Source organism: Aythya fuligula, chromosome W (genome assembly GCF_009819795.1).
Source record: "Aythya fuligula isolate bAytFul2 chromosome W, bAytFul2.pri, whole genome shotgun sequence".
Classification (NCBI taxonomy): Eukaryota; Metazoa; Chordata; class Aves; order Anseriformes; family Anatidae; genus Aythya; species Aythya fuligula.
This window is the reverse complement of record NC_045594.1, coordinates 12,994,591-13,016,711: the sequence shown is the minus strand read 5'-3', so window position 1 is coordinate 13,016,711 and position 22,121 is coordinate 12,994,591. Positions and strand designations below refer to the sequence as shown.

The window sequence follows — 22,121 nt, the reverse complement described above, 5'->3', positions numbered from 1 at the left end:
TTGCTGCTGCTGCCCTATCAAGTACAGAGACAGAAGTGACCTCACAGTCCCTGCCACAGTCACATTCCTGCTGCTGGGGCAGGAGATGCTGAGGCAGAGCTGAGCTCCTCAGAGCATTCCCACCCATCTCCTCCTTGTGCCCCACAAGCTGATCAGATCAGGGTGAGCAAGAGAGTAAAGGTAAGGGAGAGGGGCTATGGGCTGAGTTTTGTCTTGAAGGGATACTTTGAGGTCAGGCATAAGAATAGTGGATTCCTGTCAGGGTGTGGAGTAGCATTTCTGTGTGGGAATTAATGTCTGGTTAAAATAGGGGAAGGGCTTTACATGACTGTTTTAAGTCACAGTTCCAGCAGAATCAACATTGCCTGAATGTTCTAACCTCACAGAAATCATTAATTTCTGCTAGCCAAGCTCCTCTTTCCTCCCTCAAATCTCACATCTCTCCTGGCCAGTCTTTTCCTGACTTCTCCATTTCAGTCATCTTCATACGGGCAGTGTTCTGATGGCCTTCATGATCTCAGAGTATCTGCCTCACATCTGTTGGCTACACCTTTTTTGAAACTGACATGACCTCTAAGTCAGGATGGAAAAGAACACAAAGGCTGTAGCTGAACCCTGCACAATGTGCCCAGCAGCTCTTGTACCACCTCAAAATTTTGTTTCCTGCCTCCAACTTTTGGATACAGAATGGCTTCTGTGCACCCAGGCTATCTTTTTCCAAACCCTCATGCATGGTTCAGTTTGCCCCAAGCGTCTTGGAGGCAGTGGCCCCCTCTGTGTCGAAAACTGAAAGCAGTCCTAAAGGATGACTTCAGGCAAAAGCTGACACCTCTGACATGACAACCCCTATCCAAGACCTCTTCCACTATGGGGCCTACCAGGTACTTAGAAGGAGCTGATCTCAGAAACTACATGCACAGCAAGTGCCTTCTGCTGCCCTACCATGGACACTGGCAGATGTGAGCCTAAAGGCACAGATCCCAGCCAGGAGTCAAGGGTGACCTGTCAGCTACTTCAGAGAGAGCTCACCTCACAGGCCATTTAATAGCCATTCGCTGGACTTAGTGCTTCTCATACACCACTGAGCATATAACACCAGACCTACAAAACACCCCCTTTTTGGGCCAGGACCTGCCCAGCTAGAAATGATCTGGTGGTGATCCTCCAAGCCCATGACACACCTGCTGGGCTCCCAGCCTCTCTGACACTCAGGAGCCAGTTCCGTGCCAGTCCTGTGAGGTGCTAGGGCAGGAGGGACCTTGCAGGCAATGTTCCAGCCCCACGCCTGTTGGTGGTCTCTCAGCTCCTAATGCACAGTGGAGATCACACTCAAGTCCAGAAGCCTGAAGCTGGCCTAGCAGACACTCAGGGGAAGCTCCCTTGCAGCCCCAGCCCCAGCTGGTGGTGCTGCTCTGCAGAGCGAGGGGGCTGTTGTGCCGGGGGCATGGGGCACTCTGCAGGGCCGTGCTGGGCAGGCTGGGAGGCAGACCCAGCTCATGGGGTCACTGCCATTGCCCCAGGGCTGCAAGGAATCACTCACCAGTCTCCTTTGCTGGGGTTTATGTGTGCCATGGGGCTGCAGAGCTCTCCTCTGCCTGCTCACACCAGATTGAGCACTTGAGCTCTGCTCAGTCCACCTTGGAGGAGATCCCCCCTTAGGAGGGAAGTGCTGCAGTGGAGGCCAGCTGTGCCACTGCCGTGCCCACTGCCTGTCCCTGCCTGCAGTCCCAGCACAGCCCCACAGCAGCACTGGCACCAAGCTGCAGGAGCAGCCGGGCCTGACCCCACCAGCAGGGCTCAGCAGGACAGGGCGGCAGTGGCAAGAGAGCAGCTCTGCATGCCCCAAGCGCTGGTGCTCCCTGGCCGTGCTGCTGGGATGGGACTCTTTTCCTCTGCACCCCTGAGCACAGGCACTGCCCCTGCAGAGACAGGCCTGGTCTCAGAGGAAGGCTTCTCTCTGTAGATGCCAGAGACTGACTTTTGAAAGTGTGATTTGTGCTGTTGGACTGTGGTTGTCAAGCATGTTGTGCTTTATCCTGGCAGAAAGCTCAGCACCACATTGCTCATCCTCACCCCCGAAATGATCATGTGTTGAGATAACGACTTTTTGATAGCAAAAGAAAGGAAGAGATGTTGCTGCTGCTGCTGCTGATGATGATGATAATGTAGTTTAATAAATTAAGTGATGCACAGTGCAATTGCTCACCACACACTGACCAATACCCAGCCCGTCCCCAAGCAGGGGTCCCCCTGAACCTGGCCAGCCTGCCTCAGGATCTCCTGTGTAGGTCCTTTGACCTTACTTTATTTTACATCAAAATCAGCGGTGGTGGGACTTCATTCAGTCCACAGACGTCCACCATTATCTTCCACTCCCCATTAGAATTTTGCACTGTCCATATGGGACTATTAAAAGGTGAGAGAGCCTTGCTGATCACTCCTTGGCTCTCCAGTCAATGAACCAGGTCATGCATGGGAATCAGGGAGTCTCTGTCAGTGCAATACTGCCTCAGGTGCACTGTTGTGGTAGCGATTGGCACCTGCTCTTCATTGGCCATCAGCACCTCCAGAGCAGAAGGGTCCTGTGAGAGAGTGGGCAAGGTAGACAACTGTTTAAAGGTAAACCTTTGCATTTTTGAAGTACCCTCTCCTGAAGGAGTCTATTCTAAGGGTGCACAGAGCTTCTGGGCCAGTCTCAAGGGGTTGCTTTTGCCACTCTTTCCCATTAGACTCACTTCAGCCTCCAATACAGTTAGCTACTGGGATTCTCCCGTCATTCCAGAAATGCAAATGGGTTTTGGCCCTTTTAGCACTACACTGTGCACTGGTGTCCACTAGAGCCTTGCATCTTCTGTGGGTCTGATGTGCCAGGCCATGGAATCCTCAAAGTCCAATACACCCAGTTGCCCCCTTCCTCCCCCCTGGCTGGAGGTAGAGCCCCTATAGTCCTGCTCATAGTATTCATTACTCTGTTTGGAGGACTGCCTGCTAGAAACAGGAGCAGAAATTTTCTCAGAAGAACCACTTTTTGTGAATGTTTTCCTTGCACTTCATGTATCCATGCCTCTAGGATGGAGGTAGATTTTCCATCCCATTTACTCATGGCTTTGTTGTCATCACACAGTTAAAACCACAGAGCTGCACGTGGTATGTACCCACTATATCACCTTTCTTGAGTAGAGGGACACTTACACCTGAGAGCTGAGGTATTGGTTCTTACAGGTGGGGAGGAAGATGTATTCTCTTGTAGTTCTTGGACCTACTCAGACAGTTTCTCCATAGACGAGACACAGGTTCGTAGGGAAGAAGAGAGACTTTCTTTGTAATGCCATAGCTGGCTAGCCGATTCATCCACCATGGGTTCCTCTTGGTCTTTCCTGGTCATTACTGCCAACGAATTGGCATATGATTATGGTGCGCTCTCTACAAACTTCTGTCACATGGGTCATGTGTACTTGACTTCATCTGGATCTTTGGACAGCTGTTAGTTTTCTAGGTTTCTACAAATCGCCTTCAGCATGGGTAATTCCCTCAGGTACAGGATACCCCTCTGCATGGTGGTCCACTTGCCTGGTTGACATAGAAGATCTTCCTTCAAGGGATACCTTTCTTTCAGGCCTGAGAGTTCCTTGTGCCCTTTTCCACTGGCTTTCTCAATCACCCCTCACCTACAGGAGGATCCCAGCTGCTTGGCTTCCCTGCCCTCTAAATCCAGACTGTTAGCCCCCTTCTCTCAGCACTGGAGCAGCCAGCTGACAATGTGCTCACCGAGATGATGGCTAAAATATTTTCCCATGTCTCGTAGCTTACACTGGGATAGGGATCACATGGTTTCTGATGCTTATATGACCTCTTCTTCTTCGTCATCCTGCTTCTATGATGGCCCAGCTTAGGAGAAACCTGCCTCTTCTTCCTCTTCCTTTCTTGTCTCGGTGCCTGAGTTTCTTTCCTTTCTAAAGAAAAACTGACTTTTACACCCATTGTTTTCTCTTGCATAAAGAGGCAACCGATACTGGCACAGGCTGGTTCTCTGGCCCAGCCATGGGGCCCATTGCAGGTGCTGGAGTGGCTGCAGGGCCCATCACTGGAGTTGTTCTGGCTGCAGGGCCTTTTGGATGAGTTGGAGTGGCTGCAGTGCCTATCGCAGGTTTGGGAGTAGCTATAGGGCCTGTCACGAGTGTCAATTTAACTTTGGGCCCACCTCAGGAGCTGGAGTGCCTGCAGGGCCTGTTGCAGGGTTTGGAGTGGCTTTGGACAGGCTATATGCCTGTCCTGGAGGAGAAGGGGGAGGTGAAGGAGAAAGGGAGAGGGAAGAAGTGGTGAAAAGCATCCCCCACTGTCCATCCCAGTTCCACCCACCCTGCATAGGTTTACTCCCCAAGGAGAAAAGGCAAAGAGTTTAAAAGAGTGTAACTCTAAATAATTTCTAAGAGATGAAGAGATGGTTCCTGAGGTATGGAGGCAGCAATTATTTTATCCTGTCATAAGTCAGCGTTATCCAATACAGCAAAACAGTAACCTTAAACCAGCCCCCGGAACTGATAAAGAGCACACCATGGATGACAATTAGTAATGTGCTGTACAACACAATTCTGAAAACAAGCACCAGAGACCCCAGATCAAAAATATCAATACTGTGATCAGCAACTGGTAAACTGATCTAATGCTTTTAACAATTTACTTTTAAAACGCTGTGGTCAGCTCTGTCATCTCAACCTTTGTGCTCCATGCTAGGCACCAAAAAGCCTTGCTGTGGTTTGACCCAGCAGGCAGCTCAGAACTGTACAGATATTCATCCAATGGACTGCAGGAGAGAAGAGGGAGAAAAAACAAAAAAAAAGTAAAATATTATGAGTTGATATAAAAGCAGATTAATAGGACACAAAGGAAATAATGATAACAACAACAATAGCAATAAATTGTTATTATATATTTCATCATCATCATCATCATCATCATCATTATTATTATTATTATTATTATTATTATTATAATAGACACAGATATAATTATTATTATGGCCTGGCACATCAGACCCACAAAATGTATCAGGCTCTACTAGACACCAGTGCACAGTGTACCCTAATGCCATCAAGCTAGAAAGAGGTCCACCTGTATATCTGGAGTGACAGGGGGATCCCAAAAGTTAACTGTACTGGAGGCTGAAGTGAGTCTAACTGGGAAGGAATGGCCAAAGCACCCCATTGGGACTGGCCCGGAGGCTACGTGCGTCCTCGACATAGGCTGCTTCAGGAGAGGGAATTTCAAAGTTCCAAGGTGGGGCTTTGACATAGCTGCCTTGGAGACAAAGGACATGAAACAGTTGTCTACCTTGCTTGGCCTTCCACAGAACCCTTCTGTTGGGGGTTTGCTGAGGGGTGAAGAACAGCAGGTGCCAATGGCTACCATGGTGGCGCACCTGAGGCAGCGTCATGCTAACCGAGACTCCCTGATTGCCATCCATGAGCTGGGTCATCGACTGGAGAGCCAAGGTGTAGATGTAGAGCTTGGGAGCGTAGTTTAGTGATGGACTTGTCAGCACTAAGGTAAAGTTGCCTGACCTGGGTGACACGTCCCAGAGTAGTGTCAGGCACAATGCAATTCTTTTTGCCTTCTGCATCTACAGCACAGGAAGTAGGATTTTTCCCTGCTCTATTGACTGGGCAGCTCTTTTCACTTTACTCAGTTTAGGTTTGTGTGGCTGGAGGGGGACAATTTCCCAAAAGAAGCCAAGCTCATGGGTACAGCTACAGCCACAGGAAGATTTTTTTTTTCACTTTTCACCCTGAGTTTTCCACAGAAGACCAAAGAGAGACCATGGATGTCCAGTTGTCTACTAAGATTCATTTAGAATTTCTCAGGATCAAACGGTCATTTCAATTTTATTTTATTTTATTTTATTTTATTTTATTTTATTTTATTTTATTTTATTTTATTTTATTTTATTTTATTTTATTATTTTTTATATTTTCCCTGATTATCTTAGAAAGCTTTTCATGTGCTGAACTGTGCTACAGTTACAGGGACAAAGACTACTGCTGGCAGTGGAGGTGTCAGACCTCCAGACTGTTTTTCTTCCCAATGAAAGTCTCCAAAGAAGTCCCCCTGGATCAATAGCAATAGGAGAATGATGCTCAAAACTGAAATGCAGTAAAATTCAGCCTTTAAAACAAAAAAATATTAGTATTAGCTGCTTTTTTGAAATCTTCTTCCTTAACTACTTCATGCAAGCTCTGCCATTAGCTGTACAAGTCTTGAAGTCATGAAGAAAACTATGGAAGAGATGTCAGGAGTTTCTGCATTTTAATGAGTACCATGGTGTATTTTGGTCTGATGCTATGACGCTCAGGTACTGAGAGGAGAATAATGCAACTGCTAGAGAAAGTGAAGTCGGGAGGAAAAGCTGAAGTGACTTGGAGTATTAATGGGCCCCATGGAGGGCTGTTACTAATGAAGCCTCCCCAGGGCCTTGTTAGGGCAGATAATTGGAGGCCATGGTTAAAGACAGGCAAAGCACTGTGCTGAGAAAAGTCTTGTATTCTTCTAATGAAGGAGAAGAGGCCTCATCCCTGGAAGTGGGAGGGGAGATCCTGCACTCCGACATCTGTGTCAGGGCTCTTCCTGGGGTCTGTGGGATGGGGTGGGCAGTGTGATGCCATGAGAAGAGCAGTGGTATGAAACTTCTGAGGTTCTGTACAACGTTGAAATGAATCAATGAGGCCCCATCACAATGATTTTAACATATCTCCTCCTAAGCTGTAGCCAAAGGGGCAGCTATGGCTGTTGTCTCTGTTACTCAGGCCTATGAGGACACAGCTTCTCATTAAAGCACCAGGGCCTCATTGCCTCCTTGCCGCCACCCATGAACCAGGCAGGGCTCATACCATTCTCCTGCACTTGGCCATGCACATCCCCATCTCCTACTGACCAGGAAGGGTCCTGTGGAAGATGTGAAGGGAAAGGATCTTCCTTCCCAGAGGACAGGGGTCAAGGCCTGGCCCTTGTGCTTGGTGACACACATCCAGTTTGTCTATACCTCAGTGTCACCTTCACATTGCCTTTGTCTCCTTGTCCTCAATGCCTCCAGGGTTCTGCTCTAACGAGCTCCAAGGGAGGCTGTGTCAGTGCTGGCCCTCAGGGGGACACTGCAGGAAACTTGCCTCTGACTTGGACTTCTGGAGAGATGTCTTCAATTGTCTCTGAGGGCCTGAGGTTTGTGGGCTCATCAGCAAAGCCCCCAGAGGGGTGATTGCAGTGCCTTTGGTTGGTGCTGTGCTGCTGAGCTGGGCCAGGTTCATGGGACAGAGAGAGCTTGTGGCAAGAGGACCCTGGTGCAGAGAGACAGCTGTGGCCAGGAGCAGCTCCTCTGCACAGCGCAGCAGGGCTGGGGGCTCTGACCGCAGCTGGCACACAGAGAGGAGAGAAGGAGAGAGGGCTTGGAGGCAGCTGGGTGTGGGAGGATGCTGAGAGCTGCCTGCAGGAGAAACCTGCACAGCCCTTGACAAGGTAAGTGTCTGGCTGCAGGGCCGTGCAGCTGCAGGTCCTGGAGGGGTCTCCTCCTGCTGGGTCTTGTTTCTGGGAGGGCAGTGGGCAATGCAGTAGGCTTTGAGAGTCCTGCTGGGTTGCAGTGCGAGGTGAGGAAATCTGGCAGAAACCTCATGTATAGCCATAGGCCAGGTCTCCCTGGTCTGCCCAGAACACCCTGCTCGAGCAGGCCATGTCAGGCTCTCTGTCAGCTGCCTCATAGTTCTTGCAGCCATGGAAAAGAAGACAAGCTCACAAGCTCCGTCTGGCTTTCTGTGGCCCTCCTCCCTCAGCAGCCTTCTCCAGTGTCTTCTCCGTTTTTTCAGGGAAACAGTCTAACGGGATGGTCCTGCAACTCATATAGGGGTGACACAGGGCAGCTAAGAACAGGACTGCTGGGCAGAGCTGCTCTGCTTGATCTTCACCAAGGGACACTCCCACAGGGTATCAAGAGGAATGCACAGGAAATTTGAGGACATTCAGCAACCCAATTCCTATCCTAAGCATTGCAGGGCCTACTGGGATAGAATAAAGCAAACAAAATACCTACAGCTCAGCTCTGCACTCAGCTGAGTTGTTTGCAACAACTGACAAGTAGAAGGCACTTGAGGTTCCCTCATGTTCCTGCTTTCCTCCTACTGCACAGGAGGAAGGAACTCTAGGGAGCCCACAACTACCCATTCTTCCAGTGTCACTCTCAGCTAACACCAGCCACAGCTCAAGGAAGAGAGCTGCAGAAAATGTCTTCACATACTGAGCCTTGGACTGGGGGGTACTCTAAGGCTTGCAATAGTTCTTCCTCAAAGAAATCTTTTTTAACTTTTTCTACTGTTTTCTCTCAAACAGGCAGCCGTGTTCAATGTCAGAAAATGCCCAACATCAGCTCTGTGAGTGAGTTCCTCCTGCTGCCATTTGCAGACACGCGCGAGCTGCAGCTCCTGCACTTCGCGCTCTTCCTGGGCATCTACCTGGCTGCCCTCCTGGGCAACGGCCTCATCCTCAGCGCCGTAGCCTGTGACCACCGCCTCCACACCCCCATGCACTTCTTCCTGCTCAACCTCGCCCTCCTCGACCTGGGCTGCATCTCCACCACTCTGCCCAAAGCCATGGCCAATGCCCTCTGGGACACCAGGGCCATCTCCTATCAAGGATGTGCTGCTCAAGTTCTCTTTTTTGTCTTCTTCTTTGGTTCAGAGTATTCAATTCTAACTATCATGGCCTACGACCGCTACGTTGCCATCTGCAAGCCCCTGCACTACGGGAGCCTCGTGGGCAGCAGAGCCTGTGCCCAGATGGCAGCAGCTGCCTGGAGCAGTGGCTTTCTCAATGCTGTCCTGCACACGGCCAACACATTTTCCCTTCCCTTCTGCCAAGGCAACTCTGTAGACCAATTCTTTTGTCAAATTCCCCAGATCATCAAGCTCTCCTGCTCAGATGCCTACCTCCAGGAAGTTGAGCTACTTGTTTTCAGTCTTTCTTTTGTATTTGGTTGTTTTATTTTCATTGTATTGTCCTATGTGCAAATCTTCAGGGCTGTGCTGAGGATGCCTTCTGAGCAGGGCCGACACAAAGCCTTTTCCACGTGCCTCCCTCACCTGGCCGTGGTCTCTCTGTTTGTCAGTACTGGCATGGTTGCCTACCTGAAACCCCCCTCCATCTCATCCCCATCTCTGGATCTTGTCGTGGCAGTTCTATACTCAGTGGTGCCTCCAGCAATGAATCCCCTCATCTATAGCATGAAGAACCAGGAGCTCAAGGATGCCTTGAAGAGACTGATGACTGCAGATGTTTCAAAATCAAAAACATAGCCTATTTTTTTCTGCATATGACCCACAATACAGTGCAGGCTCAAGGTTTGTTCTGTTATCTTTTTTTGTCATTTTTCTTACTCTGCAGGGCATCACCACCAGCTCAGAGATATATGGTGCATGGGAAGGATGTTCAGCAATGGCTGGCCAGTCCACTGCTCATTGTTCATCTCATAAAGGCTCCCTGGGAGGTAGGATGTCCAGGAGAAGAGCAGGGCCCCCTGAGGGTTCATGGGAGACGTGTAAAAGGAATCCCATTGCTGCTGGTGCCAGCAGGCACATCATACACACACAGAGAGATGAACACGAGCAAGCACAAATGCCATCAGCCATTCCTACAAGTCTCATGAAGGCCAGTGGGGCAGACAGTGTCACGAGGTTAAGTAACATGCCTTGGGAAGTCACCTTTATCCAGCTCTGAGATATGCTTCCTTAAAGCAAGGTCCCTGTGACCAATCCTCATGCCTTGGGGCATCTCAGAGGAGGGCAGAGCAGGGCAAAGCACTGCAGGGCTAAGGTGCCTCCCAGCCTCTGGCAGTGGCTGCAGGAGCCAGAGGGACACTGCAGACACTGCAGTGCACTGTGCGTGGTGTGCAAGGCAGAGACTCATGTCTCGCGACAGCCCTGTGTGTATGAGGAGCGTGGGAGGCCATCTTAGATGTGGACACCTCACAGAGTGCTGCTGTTGCCCTGTGTGACTCCAGAATCAACCCCCAGTGTCTCTGTGAGATTTCTGTAACCCCCCTCTCACAAGCTCATTGCAAATGCCCCTCTCTGCTATGTCACACTACCCTGCCTTTCTGGACCAGGCCATCAAGCGTTTGGATCAGAGAGATTTCTGGGGACTTGGAAAAAGCAGACAGCAAACTCGTCTTCAGGAAGCACAAGAAAAAGGACTGGGAGATTTGCAGTTGTCACCTCTGCCCATGGGAACGTGATGGAGAAAGTCCTGCCACAGGTGAAGCAGTAGGGGAGGGCAGAGAAGGGAATGTGGTGAACCTGGATTTGGCAAGGCCTTTGCCATAGTCTCCTGGAGTCTCTCTTTAGCCACATTGCTGATATTCACACTGAAGAAGGGGATGAAGTTGGGGGGGGAGAACTTGGCTGGACATTAGTGGTACAAAGTCCTCCTGCCAGCCAGTTACCAGCAGCATCCTTCAGTCATGGGCACTTGGACCAACACATTTGACCCTTTTTTATCTCCCTTTATGATGGCATGGAGCACTTTTCCAAGTCATCATCTCATCAACATGAGTTATTCTTTAATTCAGTGACTTCTTCCCTTGGAGTTCTGCTTGAAGACGGAAGAGGTGGAGGAAGAAGAAAAAAGAAAAAAAAAAAAAAGTTGGGAAATATCTTTTGGTAAATGTTTGCATAAGACTATTCACAGAAAAAGCATACATTTGTAGATAATACTTGTCCACAGTGCTGTCAATAATAAATAAAATAAATAAATAAACAAATAAAATAATAATAATAAAAAACCTATGAGACTAAATCAAGAGAATTCATAGAAAAATAAAAAGCTGGTGGTGTTGCCATAAAAGACTCTTTCAGCTGTTACTTAGAGTCCTTTTATGCACAGGTTCCCATTGTTTCCTAGATCTACTTTCATGGCTGGTTTCCATTCTCTATTCAGAGGTGGCCACTGCCTCCAGGATGCCCTGGGGTAGCCAAGGAACGCAGATGGGACAAGTGACATGAGGGAGCACTTTTGGAGCGCAAGCTGAGGGGCATGAACTGAGGCTAGGCCTTACAGGGGCTGTACAGGGCTGCTAAGCACAGAATCATAGAACTGCTCATGTTGGAAGGGACCTTAAAGATCCTGTGGTTCCATAAGTTTCACATACACCCAAATCTCAAGCTTGTGCCACACTGCTGCTGGCCTAGGCCTTTTACTTCAGATGTAGGCCTTTTCCTGCAGCATATACCACGTTGGTCATGGCACAAAAATACTGTTTCTACACCAGAGATCTGGAGCCTCCTTCATGTTAGGCCACATTTCAGTGTCCTTCATGCTGCCTGCAGGGTTTTGTCTCATGGATGAACAGAATCCCAGAATCACCTAGGCTGGAAGAGACTTCCAAGATCACCTAGTCCAACCTCTGACCTACCACTAACAAGTCCTCCACTAAGCCATATCACAAAGGATCACTGAGTATTCTGAAACTCAATATCATGCTTTCATTATTATTATTATTATTATTATTATTATTATTATTATTATTATCACTATCACTATCACTATCACTATCACTATCACTATCACTATCACTATCACTGTTATTATTACTTTCCCTCTGAAGCACAATCACAGAATCAGAGAATCATACAACGGTTGAGTTGGAAAACACCTCGACGATCATCTAGTTCCAACCCCCCTGCCATAGGCAGGGACACCACCCCCTAGATCAGGTTGCTCAGGGCCATCTAACATGGCCTTGAACACCCCCAAGGATGGAACATCCACAGCCTCAGCCACAGCATTCCACTCCCTGGAATGCAAGTCTTTAAGCCCCATAGACTTGTACTTTTTGAGCTTCTTCAGGTGGCATCAAACCTTCTCTTCACTTAAAACAGGTGGGAATTTGCACCCCCCAGCCTCTATCTATGGGTTCAGGGAATGAAAGACTTGGGAAGCCTGACTGGCAGGGAAGATTGAAGAAAAGAAGTTGTTGAGTCCTTCAGGCTTCTCCATGTCTGTCATTAGCAGTTAACCCTTGTCATCCATCAGAGGGGGTACACTCTTCTTGGCCTTTCTTTTCTGAGCAATATACCTGTAGAATCTCTTCCTATTATTCCTTGAACCCCTTTCCAAGCTGGGTTCCATTCATGCCTTGGCTTTCCTTTTCCCATCCCTGCACACCCAAAACTGAAACATGTGAGAGGGCCTAGGAAAAGTAACTCTTGATCCACAGAAGCCATTTGGGAAACAAAACTTGTAGGTAGGAAGCACAGTTTTGTGGAGGTGCAGAGCTGATGGGCACATTGTGCAGGATGCTCCTAAAGATCTTTGTGTCCTTTCTTTCCTGACTACAATGATACTTCCTTCTCAGGAATGGAGGAGCCAACAGAAGTGAAAAAGATACTCTGTGATCATGAATGTCATCAGGAAGCTGACCCCACTAAGATACGGGGAGGTTAGGAGAAGCATGGACAAGAGAAATGTGAGAATTTGCGGTGAGAAAATGAGCATGGCCAGCAGAAATTAATGATTTCATAGAGATAAGAAGGTGCATGTAATGTTGACGCTGTAGTAACAATGACTTGAATGAATCATGTATGACCCTTTACCTTATTTAGGCAGTAATTTTAATCCTGAAACCTAAATGCTACTCCAACACTCTGACAGGAATCCCCTACTCTAATGCTTGAATTCAAAGGATCCCTTCAAGCAAAATTAAGCCCATAGCCCCATTCTCTTTCCTTTATTCTCTTACTCACCCAAATGCCTTCCGTGGACACTAGTATTAAAATGCTCTACTGATCCTTAGATTTCTTGGCAGACCTAATTAAAAACCCTAAACCACAGAGCTTATCCATACCCTAACGACAGAAGAACACCAAACATTCCCAATAAACCTCTGTTTACTCTCTTACTCAGAAAAGCAAGCCCTAGTCCCTAAGGGACTAGGGAGAGGTGAGCTCTGCCTCAGGATCTCCTGCCCCAGCAGGAGGAACATAACTGTGGCAGTGACTGTGAGGTCACTTCTGTCTCTGCACGTGATAGGGCAGCAGCAGGAACGTGTCACAGAAAGGGACTGTGAGGTCACTTGTGTCTGGAGGTGGCAGGTCACCCTTGACTTCTTCCTGGGAGCTGCACTTTTGAGCTGACATCTGGCAGTGGCCCTGCTAGGCCAGCAGAAGGCACCTGCTTGGCATGCTGACTGGGGGATCCCCTCTGCCTCCAGAGCCAGGAGGACGCAGGCAGAAAGAAGGCCCCCATATGGGTTGTCCTGTCCCTTCTGCTTGAGTCCATGAGTGTGCAGCAGGAGGCACAAGGCTTGGCTGTGACTCCACAAGAAGCTGCAAGGCCAGCAGCAGGCCCCTGGCTTGGAAGATGTCACTGAGGTGTGTCTGGTTGGCTGACAGGCCTCAAGGAGCCTGCTGGGTTGGGATGCCTACTTCAGGAGTGGTTTCCACCCTGATGGAGCTTTCTGTGGCATTAGGAAAGAGAAGGAGAAGAGAAACACCCACAAAGCGTGCGTTGGAATGCTGGCACTGGCCATGAGGAGGAAGAAATGTCCAGAAGAACAACTGGTCTTGCTGCTACAGACTGGGACAAAGAAGATATTAAGTACCTCAGCCTTCACCTTATCTTGAGATCTTCACCAGATTTCCCCCACATCCAATAAAGGATGATGACTCTCCTTTATCCTCCTTTATTTAAAGTATTTCTATAAGCAGTGTTTATTGTCTTTGAGAGTCATAGAGAGATTGAGCTCCACCTGGTCTTTGGCCCTTCCAGTTTTCACCTGCACAACCCCGTAACATTCAGGACCCAGATCCAGACAAACTGACAGCATGCATGAGAAGGAAGCACAGAAGAGATGGAACCTGGCAGCCTTCCATCCCCTACCCTTTTGTGGCTCTGTGCTGCAATTGCATTCAGTTGGTTACTCCTGTATTATCCAAACTTTCCTGTGAGTCCTGATGCTGCTGTCTTGTCCGAGAGAGCACAATCACAGGAAGGTTGAATTGTCTGCCTGCAGACATGAAGAGCTGACAGAATGGAGCATCAGTGTGAGCTAACATAGAGAAAACGCAAATTTTGTCTACAAAAACCTCTTGACATTTGCAAGGAGAAGAAACCAGTCCTGCAGCAGAGGGAGAGGAACCCCACACATCGGGGCAGACTGGGACCCTTCTGAGTGAGCAGTGTCCAGGAGGAGGAGTGCCTGGGCACCACGAGGGATGCCATAGGAGCAGTGATGCCTGCTCACCAGGAACCAGGCCAGCTTCCTACAGAGCTGCCTTATGAGATATTTGTGTCCATGGCCATGGCTGTTGTCTCTTCCACTGAGCCTTATGAGGGGACAGCTAATCACTAAAGCAACAAAGCCTAATTAACTCCTCGACAACCCATGTAGCAGGCAGGGGTTGTACCATTCTCCTCACTTGGCCATGCACATTCCCATCTCCTACTGCCCCACAAAGAGCCCTGAGCAGCGTCTGAAGGTGTTGAGGGATTTCTTGAAACAGCAAAAATCCCATGGCTTGCTGTAGCTGAGCAAACCAAGCTACCAGGGCAACTATGAGAAGTTCCCATGACAGTGTTCCCACATCGCCCAATTGAGGAATTCAGGAAAATATTGTTACCAGTAGCCGGCCTCAAGGACAAGGTCTATGTGACTGCTAATCACAAGGGGGTTGTTTTCTTGCAGGTGGGGTTGTTTTCTTGTAGCTGTTTGTCTGAGTGCTTTTGACCAATAATCTTGTGTGAAACACTGACCACCCCTGTTAAGTTCTCTATAAAAGTTAGGCTATTCGGGCAATAAAATGGAGCATGATCTGACTCTACTGGTGTCTGTTGTGCTTTCGGCCGTGCTTCCTGCAACATATGGTGCCCGAACAGGCTGAGACCCGAACAGGCTGCGGCCGGGACATCGGAGCGGCGCCGGGACAGAGATCCGAGGCACACGGCAAGCTGACCACCGCACAGAGAGAAGCATTGAAACACCCTACTAACCGACCTGGGCAACGGCCTCGGGGTGAGAAAAGGAATCGCGGAGAGACGCGGAAAAGGGAATCGCGGTGAGACGCGGAAAAGGGAATCGCGGAGAGACGCGGAAAAGGAAATCGCGGTGAGACGCGGAATCGCGGAGAGATGCGGAAAAGGGAATCGCGGTGAGACGCGGAATCGCGGAGAGACGCGGAAAAGGGAATCGCGGTGAGACGCGGAATCGCGGTGAGACATGGAAAAGGGAATCGCGGTGAGACGCGGAATCGCGGAGAGACGCGGAAAAGGGAATCGCGGTGAGACGCGGAATCGCGGAGAGACGCAGAAAAAGGAATCGCGGTGAGACGCGGAATCGCGGGGGGACGCGGGAAATTTGAAGTAATCGCATGAAATTGAAGTAATCGCGGTGCGATACGGGCCATCCGAGATCGAGTTGCTACGGGAGACCAGAGGCGTCAGTGGACAATGGTGGCTGACCCTCACCGTGTGGCGAGTCGGCACAGACTAGAGGGACGGAGATCAGGACCCTGCAGCCTGTCTGACATAACCATGGAGACAGCGGCAGCAGCGGCTGTGCTGCTTCTCTCTGGCATTCTTTTTATAAGAAGTTATCTTGCAATGCAAAAAAAGACTATTCGTCCCCAGATCGGTGTTATAACTATGTTTCTGGATAACATTCCGTGGGGTTGCCACATTCTACAGACTATTAATGACGATTTAGCTCTATTGCAGGGCAGGAGAGCAGAGACGCAGATTACACCGCCAAATGACCACCGTCAGTCAGGCTCGTTCACAAACAGCTTCTAGGGTTGCAGCTGGCACGGCCTGCAGCCGTATAGCAGACGTTACACTCTCTTTCCTAACTAGTAATCATGTGTCTCACCCATTTGTGGTGAATGGTCAGTGGTAAAAAAGAAAAGGGGGAGAGTAAGGGGCGACAAAGACAGAAACGGTACCAGGAGGATGCCACTGACACTAACGGCATGGGTAATAGGAGCAGTATAAGTGACACAGGTGCAGGGCGGCGGTGGGTACTGCCGCGCTGTGGGGCACTCTGCCTGCTGCTCGCCCTCGCCGGCCTGTGCACTGCTGCCGACGGTGCTAGAGCAAAATGTGAAGACTGCTTAGATGGCAGTGATGAGAGTGCTTGTGTGAAGAAGACGTGTGCTGAATCTGACTTTGTGTGCAACAGTGGTCAGTGTGTGCCAAATAGATGGCAGTGTGATGGGGATCCGGACTGTGAAAATGGGTCTGATGAGAGTGTTGAGCTGTGTCATATGAGAACATGCCGGGTAAATGAAATCAGCTGTGGTCCTCAGTCAACCCAGTGTATCCCAGTGTCCTGGAAATGTGATGGTGAAAAGGACTGCGACAGTGGAGAAGATGAAGAGAATTGTGGCATTGTGACTTGTAGTGCAGCAGAATTCACATGCAGTAGTGGGCAATGTATTTCCAAAAGCTTTGTCTGCAATGTTCAAGATGACTGCAGTGATGGTAGCGATGAGCTGGAGTGTGCACCTCCTACCTGTGGTGTTCGTGAGTTTCAGTGCAAGAGTTCTACCTGCATCCCTATCAGCTGGGTGTGTGTTGATGATGCTGACTGCTCCGACCACTCGGATCAATCTTTGGAGCAGTGTGGCCGCCAGCCTGCACCTCCAGTGAAGTGTTCTACGAGTGAGGTGCAGTGCAGCTCAGGTGAATGTATCCACAAGAAGTGGTGATGTGATGGAGATCCTGATTGCAAGGATGGAAGTGATGATATTAACTGCCCTTCTCGGACCTGCAGGCCAGACCAGTTCAGATGTGGAGATGGGAACTGTGTCCATGGGAGTAGGCAGTGCAGTGGTGTGAGAGACTGTCTGTATGGCACTGATGAAGCAAACTGTAACAATGTTATTCAGTGCTCTGGACCTGGCAAATTCAAGTGCAGAAGTGGAGAATGCATAGATATCAATAAAGTGTGTAACCAGCAGAGAGACTGCAAGGACTGGGGTGATGAGCCCTTGGAGGAATGCATCATAAATGAATGTGACTGTCCAGCTGGGTTTGAGTTTATAGACAAGAGAAACTGTGGAGACATTGATGAATGTCAAAACCCTGGTATCTGTAGTCAAATGTGTATCAACCTGAAAGGTGGCTACAAAAGTGAATGTAGCCGTGGATATCAGATGATTCCTGCTACAGGAACCTGGAAAAGGCCATACTGGTACAAAGACACAAATAACACCTGTGATTGCAATGATGCTGCTAAGCAGGGTTTAGGGGTTTATAGCATGGAGACAAGGGGTAACAACTACAGTGTTTGGAACAATTGTACAGCTTTGGCCTTACCTCCTGATGTGCTTCTGATTTGTGGGAATGGGGCCTGGCAAGGTATCCCTGCAAATGCTATCAGATGTCCATGTTACATAGATAAACTCATTGTATTTGCTCCTAGCTTGTTACAGTTGCGTGAGATCACCAGACATAAATGGACATTGCTTGCATTGGATTGCAATGATAATGTTGAATTGTGTGGGGTTGCAGCTAGAGCGGCATTAGCAATTTCAGTGCCTGGAGTGGCATCTGCGGCCGCACGTAACAACTTAGAAAAATTGGTATGCTGGGCTGAGAGGCAAGCCTATGCCACGACAGAGATACTTGAGGAGATGTTACCAGATCAAAATAGTCTGCGACATCTGCTTTTACAGGATCAAGCTGCTATTGACATCTTGCTTTTGGCTCAAAGGAATGGGTGTGAGGACTTTAAGGGAATGTACTGTTTAAACCTTTCTGATCATAATGAGTCAATTCACAAATCCATTACTTTCCTGAAAGAGCACATGAGAAAGATTCAATATGGTATCAATCCTTTCAATCAATGGTTCACTGACTTGTTTGAAACAAAGTGTAGATGGTTGCTGGGTTTAATCACAAGGGGATTAAGGATTTGGTTTATGGTGGTGGTAATCATCGTTGTGTGTTGTAAGTATAGCTAAAGAGTTACTTGTAAAACTGCTGTGTCGGGCTTGGTTTGCTCAAAAGAAGAAGGGGGAATTGTTGAGGGATTTCTTGAAACAGCAAAAATCCCATGGCTTGCTGTAGCTGAGCAAACCAAGCTACCAGGGCAACTATGAGAAGTTCCCATGACAGTGTTCCCACATCGCCCAATTGAGGAATTCAGGAAAATATTGTTACCACTAGCTGGCCTCAAGGACAAGGTCTATGTGACTGCTAATCACAAGGGGGTTGTTTTCTTGCAGGTGGGGTTGTTTTCTTGTAGCTGTTTGTCTGAGTGCTTTTGACCAATAATCTTGTGTGAAACACTGTCCACCCCTGTTAAGTTCTCTATAAAAGTTAGGCTATTCGGGCAATAAAATGGAGCATGCTCTGACTTTGCTGGTGTCTGTCGTGCTTTCGGCCATGCTTCCTGCAACACCATACCATTTATTTCATGCTCAGGTTCCACTCCTTACAAGACCACGTTCTGCTGCTGACCATGGCCATGGCTCCAGGGAAGCAGCAGCATCAACCCAAAGGCAGCAGAGAGGCAGAGCCCAGCGGGCAGTGAGGGGCAGCCCCAAAGGGCCACCGGGGCTGCTCCTGCATGTGTCAGCTGGGCTCTTGGCCCTGAGCCCCTCCTGTGTGCTGGAGCTGCTCCACCAGCTCCAGAGAAGATGGGAAGATAAGGATACTGAGATCAGTGAATTTCTGATGGCTTCTTTATTGTCTTTATTTACACTGGAAGATTAGTCCTATGGGTAGATTAGATGATTTGGTCAAAGTAAATAAATTAATTAACAGGCAGGATGCTAAGAATAACATTACTGAAATAATGATAAAAGTGAACTGACATGAATCACAGTAATTTCACATAATTATGACTATATATTATAAACCCATTATTGATGTTTAAGAAGCATGTATAGGAGCAGTCTCCTCACTCCATACTTTAAGTTCTTGTTTCTCATGCTGTAGATGAGGGGGTTCAGTGCTGAAGGTATCACTGAGTACAGAAATGCCAGCACCAGGTCCAGGGATGGGGAGGAATTGGAGGGGGGCTTCAGGTAGGAAACCATGACAGGCCTGAGGGAGGTGGACACCATGGCCAGGTGAGGGAGGCACGTGGAAAAGGCTTTGTGCCAAAGCTCTGATATAGAGACAACAGGACTGTCACCTAGATCCACAAGGTCTAATCCAAATACACTGCTCCTACCTGTGTCAGCTGGGCTCTTGGCCCTGAGCCACTCCCGGATGCTGGAGCTGCTCCCCCAGCTCCAGAGGAGATGGGAAGAGAGGGATACTGAGACCAATGAATTTCCACTGAGTTCTTTCTTGTCTTTAACTACCAAGGAAGACTGCTTCTGTATATGCATTAGACCATGTGGTCAAACCTAACACAAGATGTAACATTCAGAATGCTAAGAATTAGATTATTAAAAACAAAATGAAATATTGTTCAAATTTTTACAGAGAAAAATAATTTAAAAAATGTTGTGTCATTTTTCCAAATACCCTTTTATTTATTTTAGTATTATTATGAATGATAATGTCATGATAACAGTAGTAACAATAAAAATGATATGATATAGTATGAATCAAAATATTTGCACAGTATTAAGAATACATCTTCTGAACACATGATGGATGCTTAAGAAGCATGTATGGAAACAGTTTCCTCACTGCATCCTTGAGATCCTGGTTCCTCATGCTGTAGATGAGGGGGTTCAGGGCTGGAGGCACCACCGAGTACAGAAATGCCACCACCAGGTCCAGGGATGGCGAGGAAATGGAGGGGGGCTTCAGGTAGGAAAATATGCCAGTGCTGACAAACAGGGAGACCACAGCCAGGTGAGGGAGGCACATGGAAAAGGCCTTGTGCTTGCCCTGCTCAGAGGGCATCCTCAGCACTGCCCTGAAGATCTGCACATAAGAGAAAACAATGAAAATAAAACAACCAAATGATAAAAAAATGCTAAACAGAACTGCCCCAACTTCTCTGAGATAGGAATCTGAGCAGGGAAGCTTGAGGATGTGGGGGACTTCACAGAAGAATTGGTCCACAGCATTGTCTTGGCAGAGGGGCAGGGAAAATGTGTTGGTCGTGTGCAGGACAGCATTGAGAAAGCCACTGCCCCAGGCAGCTGCTGCCATCTGGGCACAAGCTCTGCTGCCCAGGAGGCTCCCGTAGTACAGGGGCTTGCAGATGGCAACATAGCGGTCATAGGCCATGATAGTGAGAATAGAATATTCTGCTGCTATAAAGAAGAGAAAGAAAAAGACCTGTGTAGCACATCCTTGATAGGAGATGGCCCTGGTGTCCCAGAAGGCATTGGCCATGGCTTTGGGCAGAGTGGTGGAGATGCAGCCCAGGTCGAGGAGGGCAAGGTTGAGCAGGAAGAAGTACATGGGGGTGTGGAGGCGGTGGTGGCAGGCTACGGCACTGAGGATGAGGCCATTGCCCAGAAGGGCAGCCAGGTAGATGCCCAGGAAGAGCGCGAAGTGCAGGAGCTGCAGCTCGCGCGTCTCTGCAAATGCCAGCAGGAGGAACTCAGTGATGGTGCTTCTGTTGGACATCTGCTTTTTTCGGGATATGGTCCTGAATAAAGTAGAGGATGAGAGTAATAAAGTACAAGAAATGTATCAGAGGGAAACAAATTCAGTTTCTCATTTAAAATCATTGCCTATATTGTGCACTTTCTGGCAGACATTTGGCAGATCCCTTTCATGCATCCTTATTCATTCTGCCTGAGGCTGTCTCTTGGAACAGGGGGCTCTACTGTGGGCAATGCAGGAGTCAGTCCTGTCCTACAGAAAAAGGTGAAGAGGAACATGGGGAAATGTCAGTTTCTCTTCCCTCCTGATCTCAGAGAGTTTTTCACAGTGTTGCTCCCAGTTCACCAAACTGCAGAGCAGAGCTGTGGACACTTTTTTTTAAATTTTATTTTAAATTTTTGTATTTTGAGTTTTTCTTTCAGCTGTCCCACCACTCCTGAGGAGTGTTTCTAAGCCACAGATCCTGGTTATTTCTACTGGACTCAAAGGGAATCCTTGTAGATCATTATCAGAGAAAAAGGGACTGTCACTTTAGTGCATAGTGTTTTTTGGGGAGGATAGCCAGTCTGTCCATCAAGTACGGTCTCAGCTGCCCCATGAAAGCTGTAGGAAAGTTGTACTCACATGTTTGATTGAAAAGAACAAAGACACTGCTGAGAGCAGAGGAATCCAGGCTCAAAGTGCCCATCTCTAGACGCATCACCTTGTCCCCGTATTCCCCTTCCCCCAAGCACACCGAGGGCTCTCCCCATGGGCATGTGAAACCCCCATCCCCAGCCAGCCTGGGAACAAGACCAGCAGCAGCACGGCCAGCTGGAGAAGCCAGGAGGAATGCCAGCGTGCTGCTGCCAGGGGAGGCAAGGCCAGGGAGGGACAGACGGACACTCAGCAGACCCTCCTGTGCTGCAGCTCTGCCTGCAGATGACACAGCTCCTGCAAGGGACACCAGGGGCTTGAGGGCAGAGGCTGTGCTGGAGGGAGAGGAGAGCAGGGGGTGTCCCAGGGAAGGCGCCTGACCTGCAGGGGATGGCAGGGAGGTGCCTGAGCCCTCCCTCGCACAGCATTTCTGGCAGCAGCTCCCTCTCACCACCTGCCCTGCTCATATCTCTACTGCCTTCCTATGTCCCTGCTGGAAACAGGATCTCTGTCCCCATGTATCTGCCATGTCCTTGCTCACAGACCCTATCCCACAAGCTGTGTGCTTCCTGAGTACAGGACATCACAGGGGTTGCAGCTCCTGAAGACCTGATAAGCCCTGAGGAGACAACAAACGTTGTTGTTTCAGTCTTTAGGCTGAGGTGCCTGAAGGGATTTGATCACGTTAATTGCTGCCATGTTGATCTCTCCCTGCAATACTCTTGGAGTCTCAGTCTCCTGTACAATCCAGACAATTCATTGTCATGAACCCTGCCTCCCCTCCACACCAAGAATCTGAAAGCACAGAATCCAAGCAAGTCTTCCATTTCAGATAAACCAAGCCTCGGTCTTCCTGTTAAAATGCCCCCTCAAAAATACCATTCTCTAAAACATCTTCTGTGCCACATTACAGGTAAAATAAGACACATCGTGACAGA

The 22,121-nt window shown here is 48.7% G+C and overlaps 3 protein-coding genes across 3 annotated transcripts; 2 read left to right on the top strand and 1 right to left on the bottom strand.

Annotated features, from left to right (window-relative positions):
• The first annotated feature begins 8,393 nt into the window (after positions 1–8,393).
• On the top strand, positions 8,394–9,332 carry LOC116501316 (olfactory receptor 14C36-like). Its single transcript, XM_032206835.1, has one exon. It carries the CDS (start codon positions 8,394–8,396, stop codon positions 9,330–9,332), a length of 939 nt encoding a protein of 312 aa, XP_032062726.1.
• Positions 9,333–11,767: 2,435 nt separating this feature from the next.
• Positions 11,768–19,578, top strand: LOC116501315 (very low-density lipoprotein receptor-like). Its single transcript, XM_032206833.1, is given in 3 exon segments — positions 11,768–11,880; positions 16,013–17,218; positions 19,524–19,578. Coding segments are annotated over 3 exon segments (1,374 nt in total).
• Positions 19,579–19,608: 30 nt separating this feature from the next.
• On the bottom strand, positions 19,609–20,568 carry LOC116501314 (olfactory receptor 14A16-like). The gene has a single exon (XM_032206832.1). The coding sequence runs from the start codon at positions 20,566–20,568 to the stop codon at positions 19,609–19,611; it is 960 nt and encodes a 319-aa protein (XP_032062723.1).
• Between the last annotated feature and the right edge of the window lie 1,553 nt (positions 20,569–22,121).

Excerpts from the sequence above, each read along its gene's own strand:
- LOC116501316 (XM_032206835.1), top strand. The coding sequence starts at position 8,394 with ATGCCCAACATCAGCTCTGTGAGTGAGTTCCTCCTGCTGCCATTTGCA.
- LOC116501314 (XM_032206832.1), bottom strand. The coding sequence starts at position 20,568 with ATGTCCAACAGAAGCACCATCACTGAGTTCCTCCTGCTGGCATTTGCA.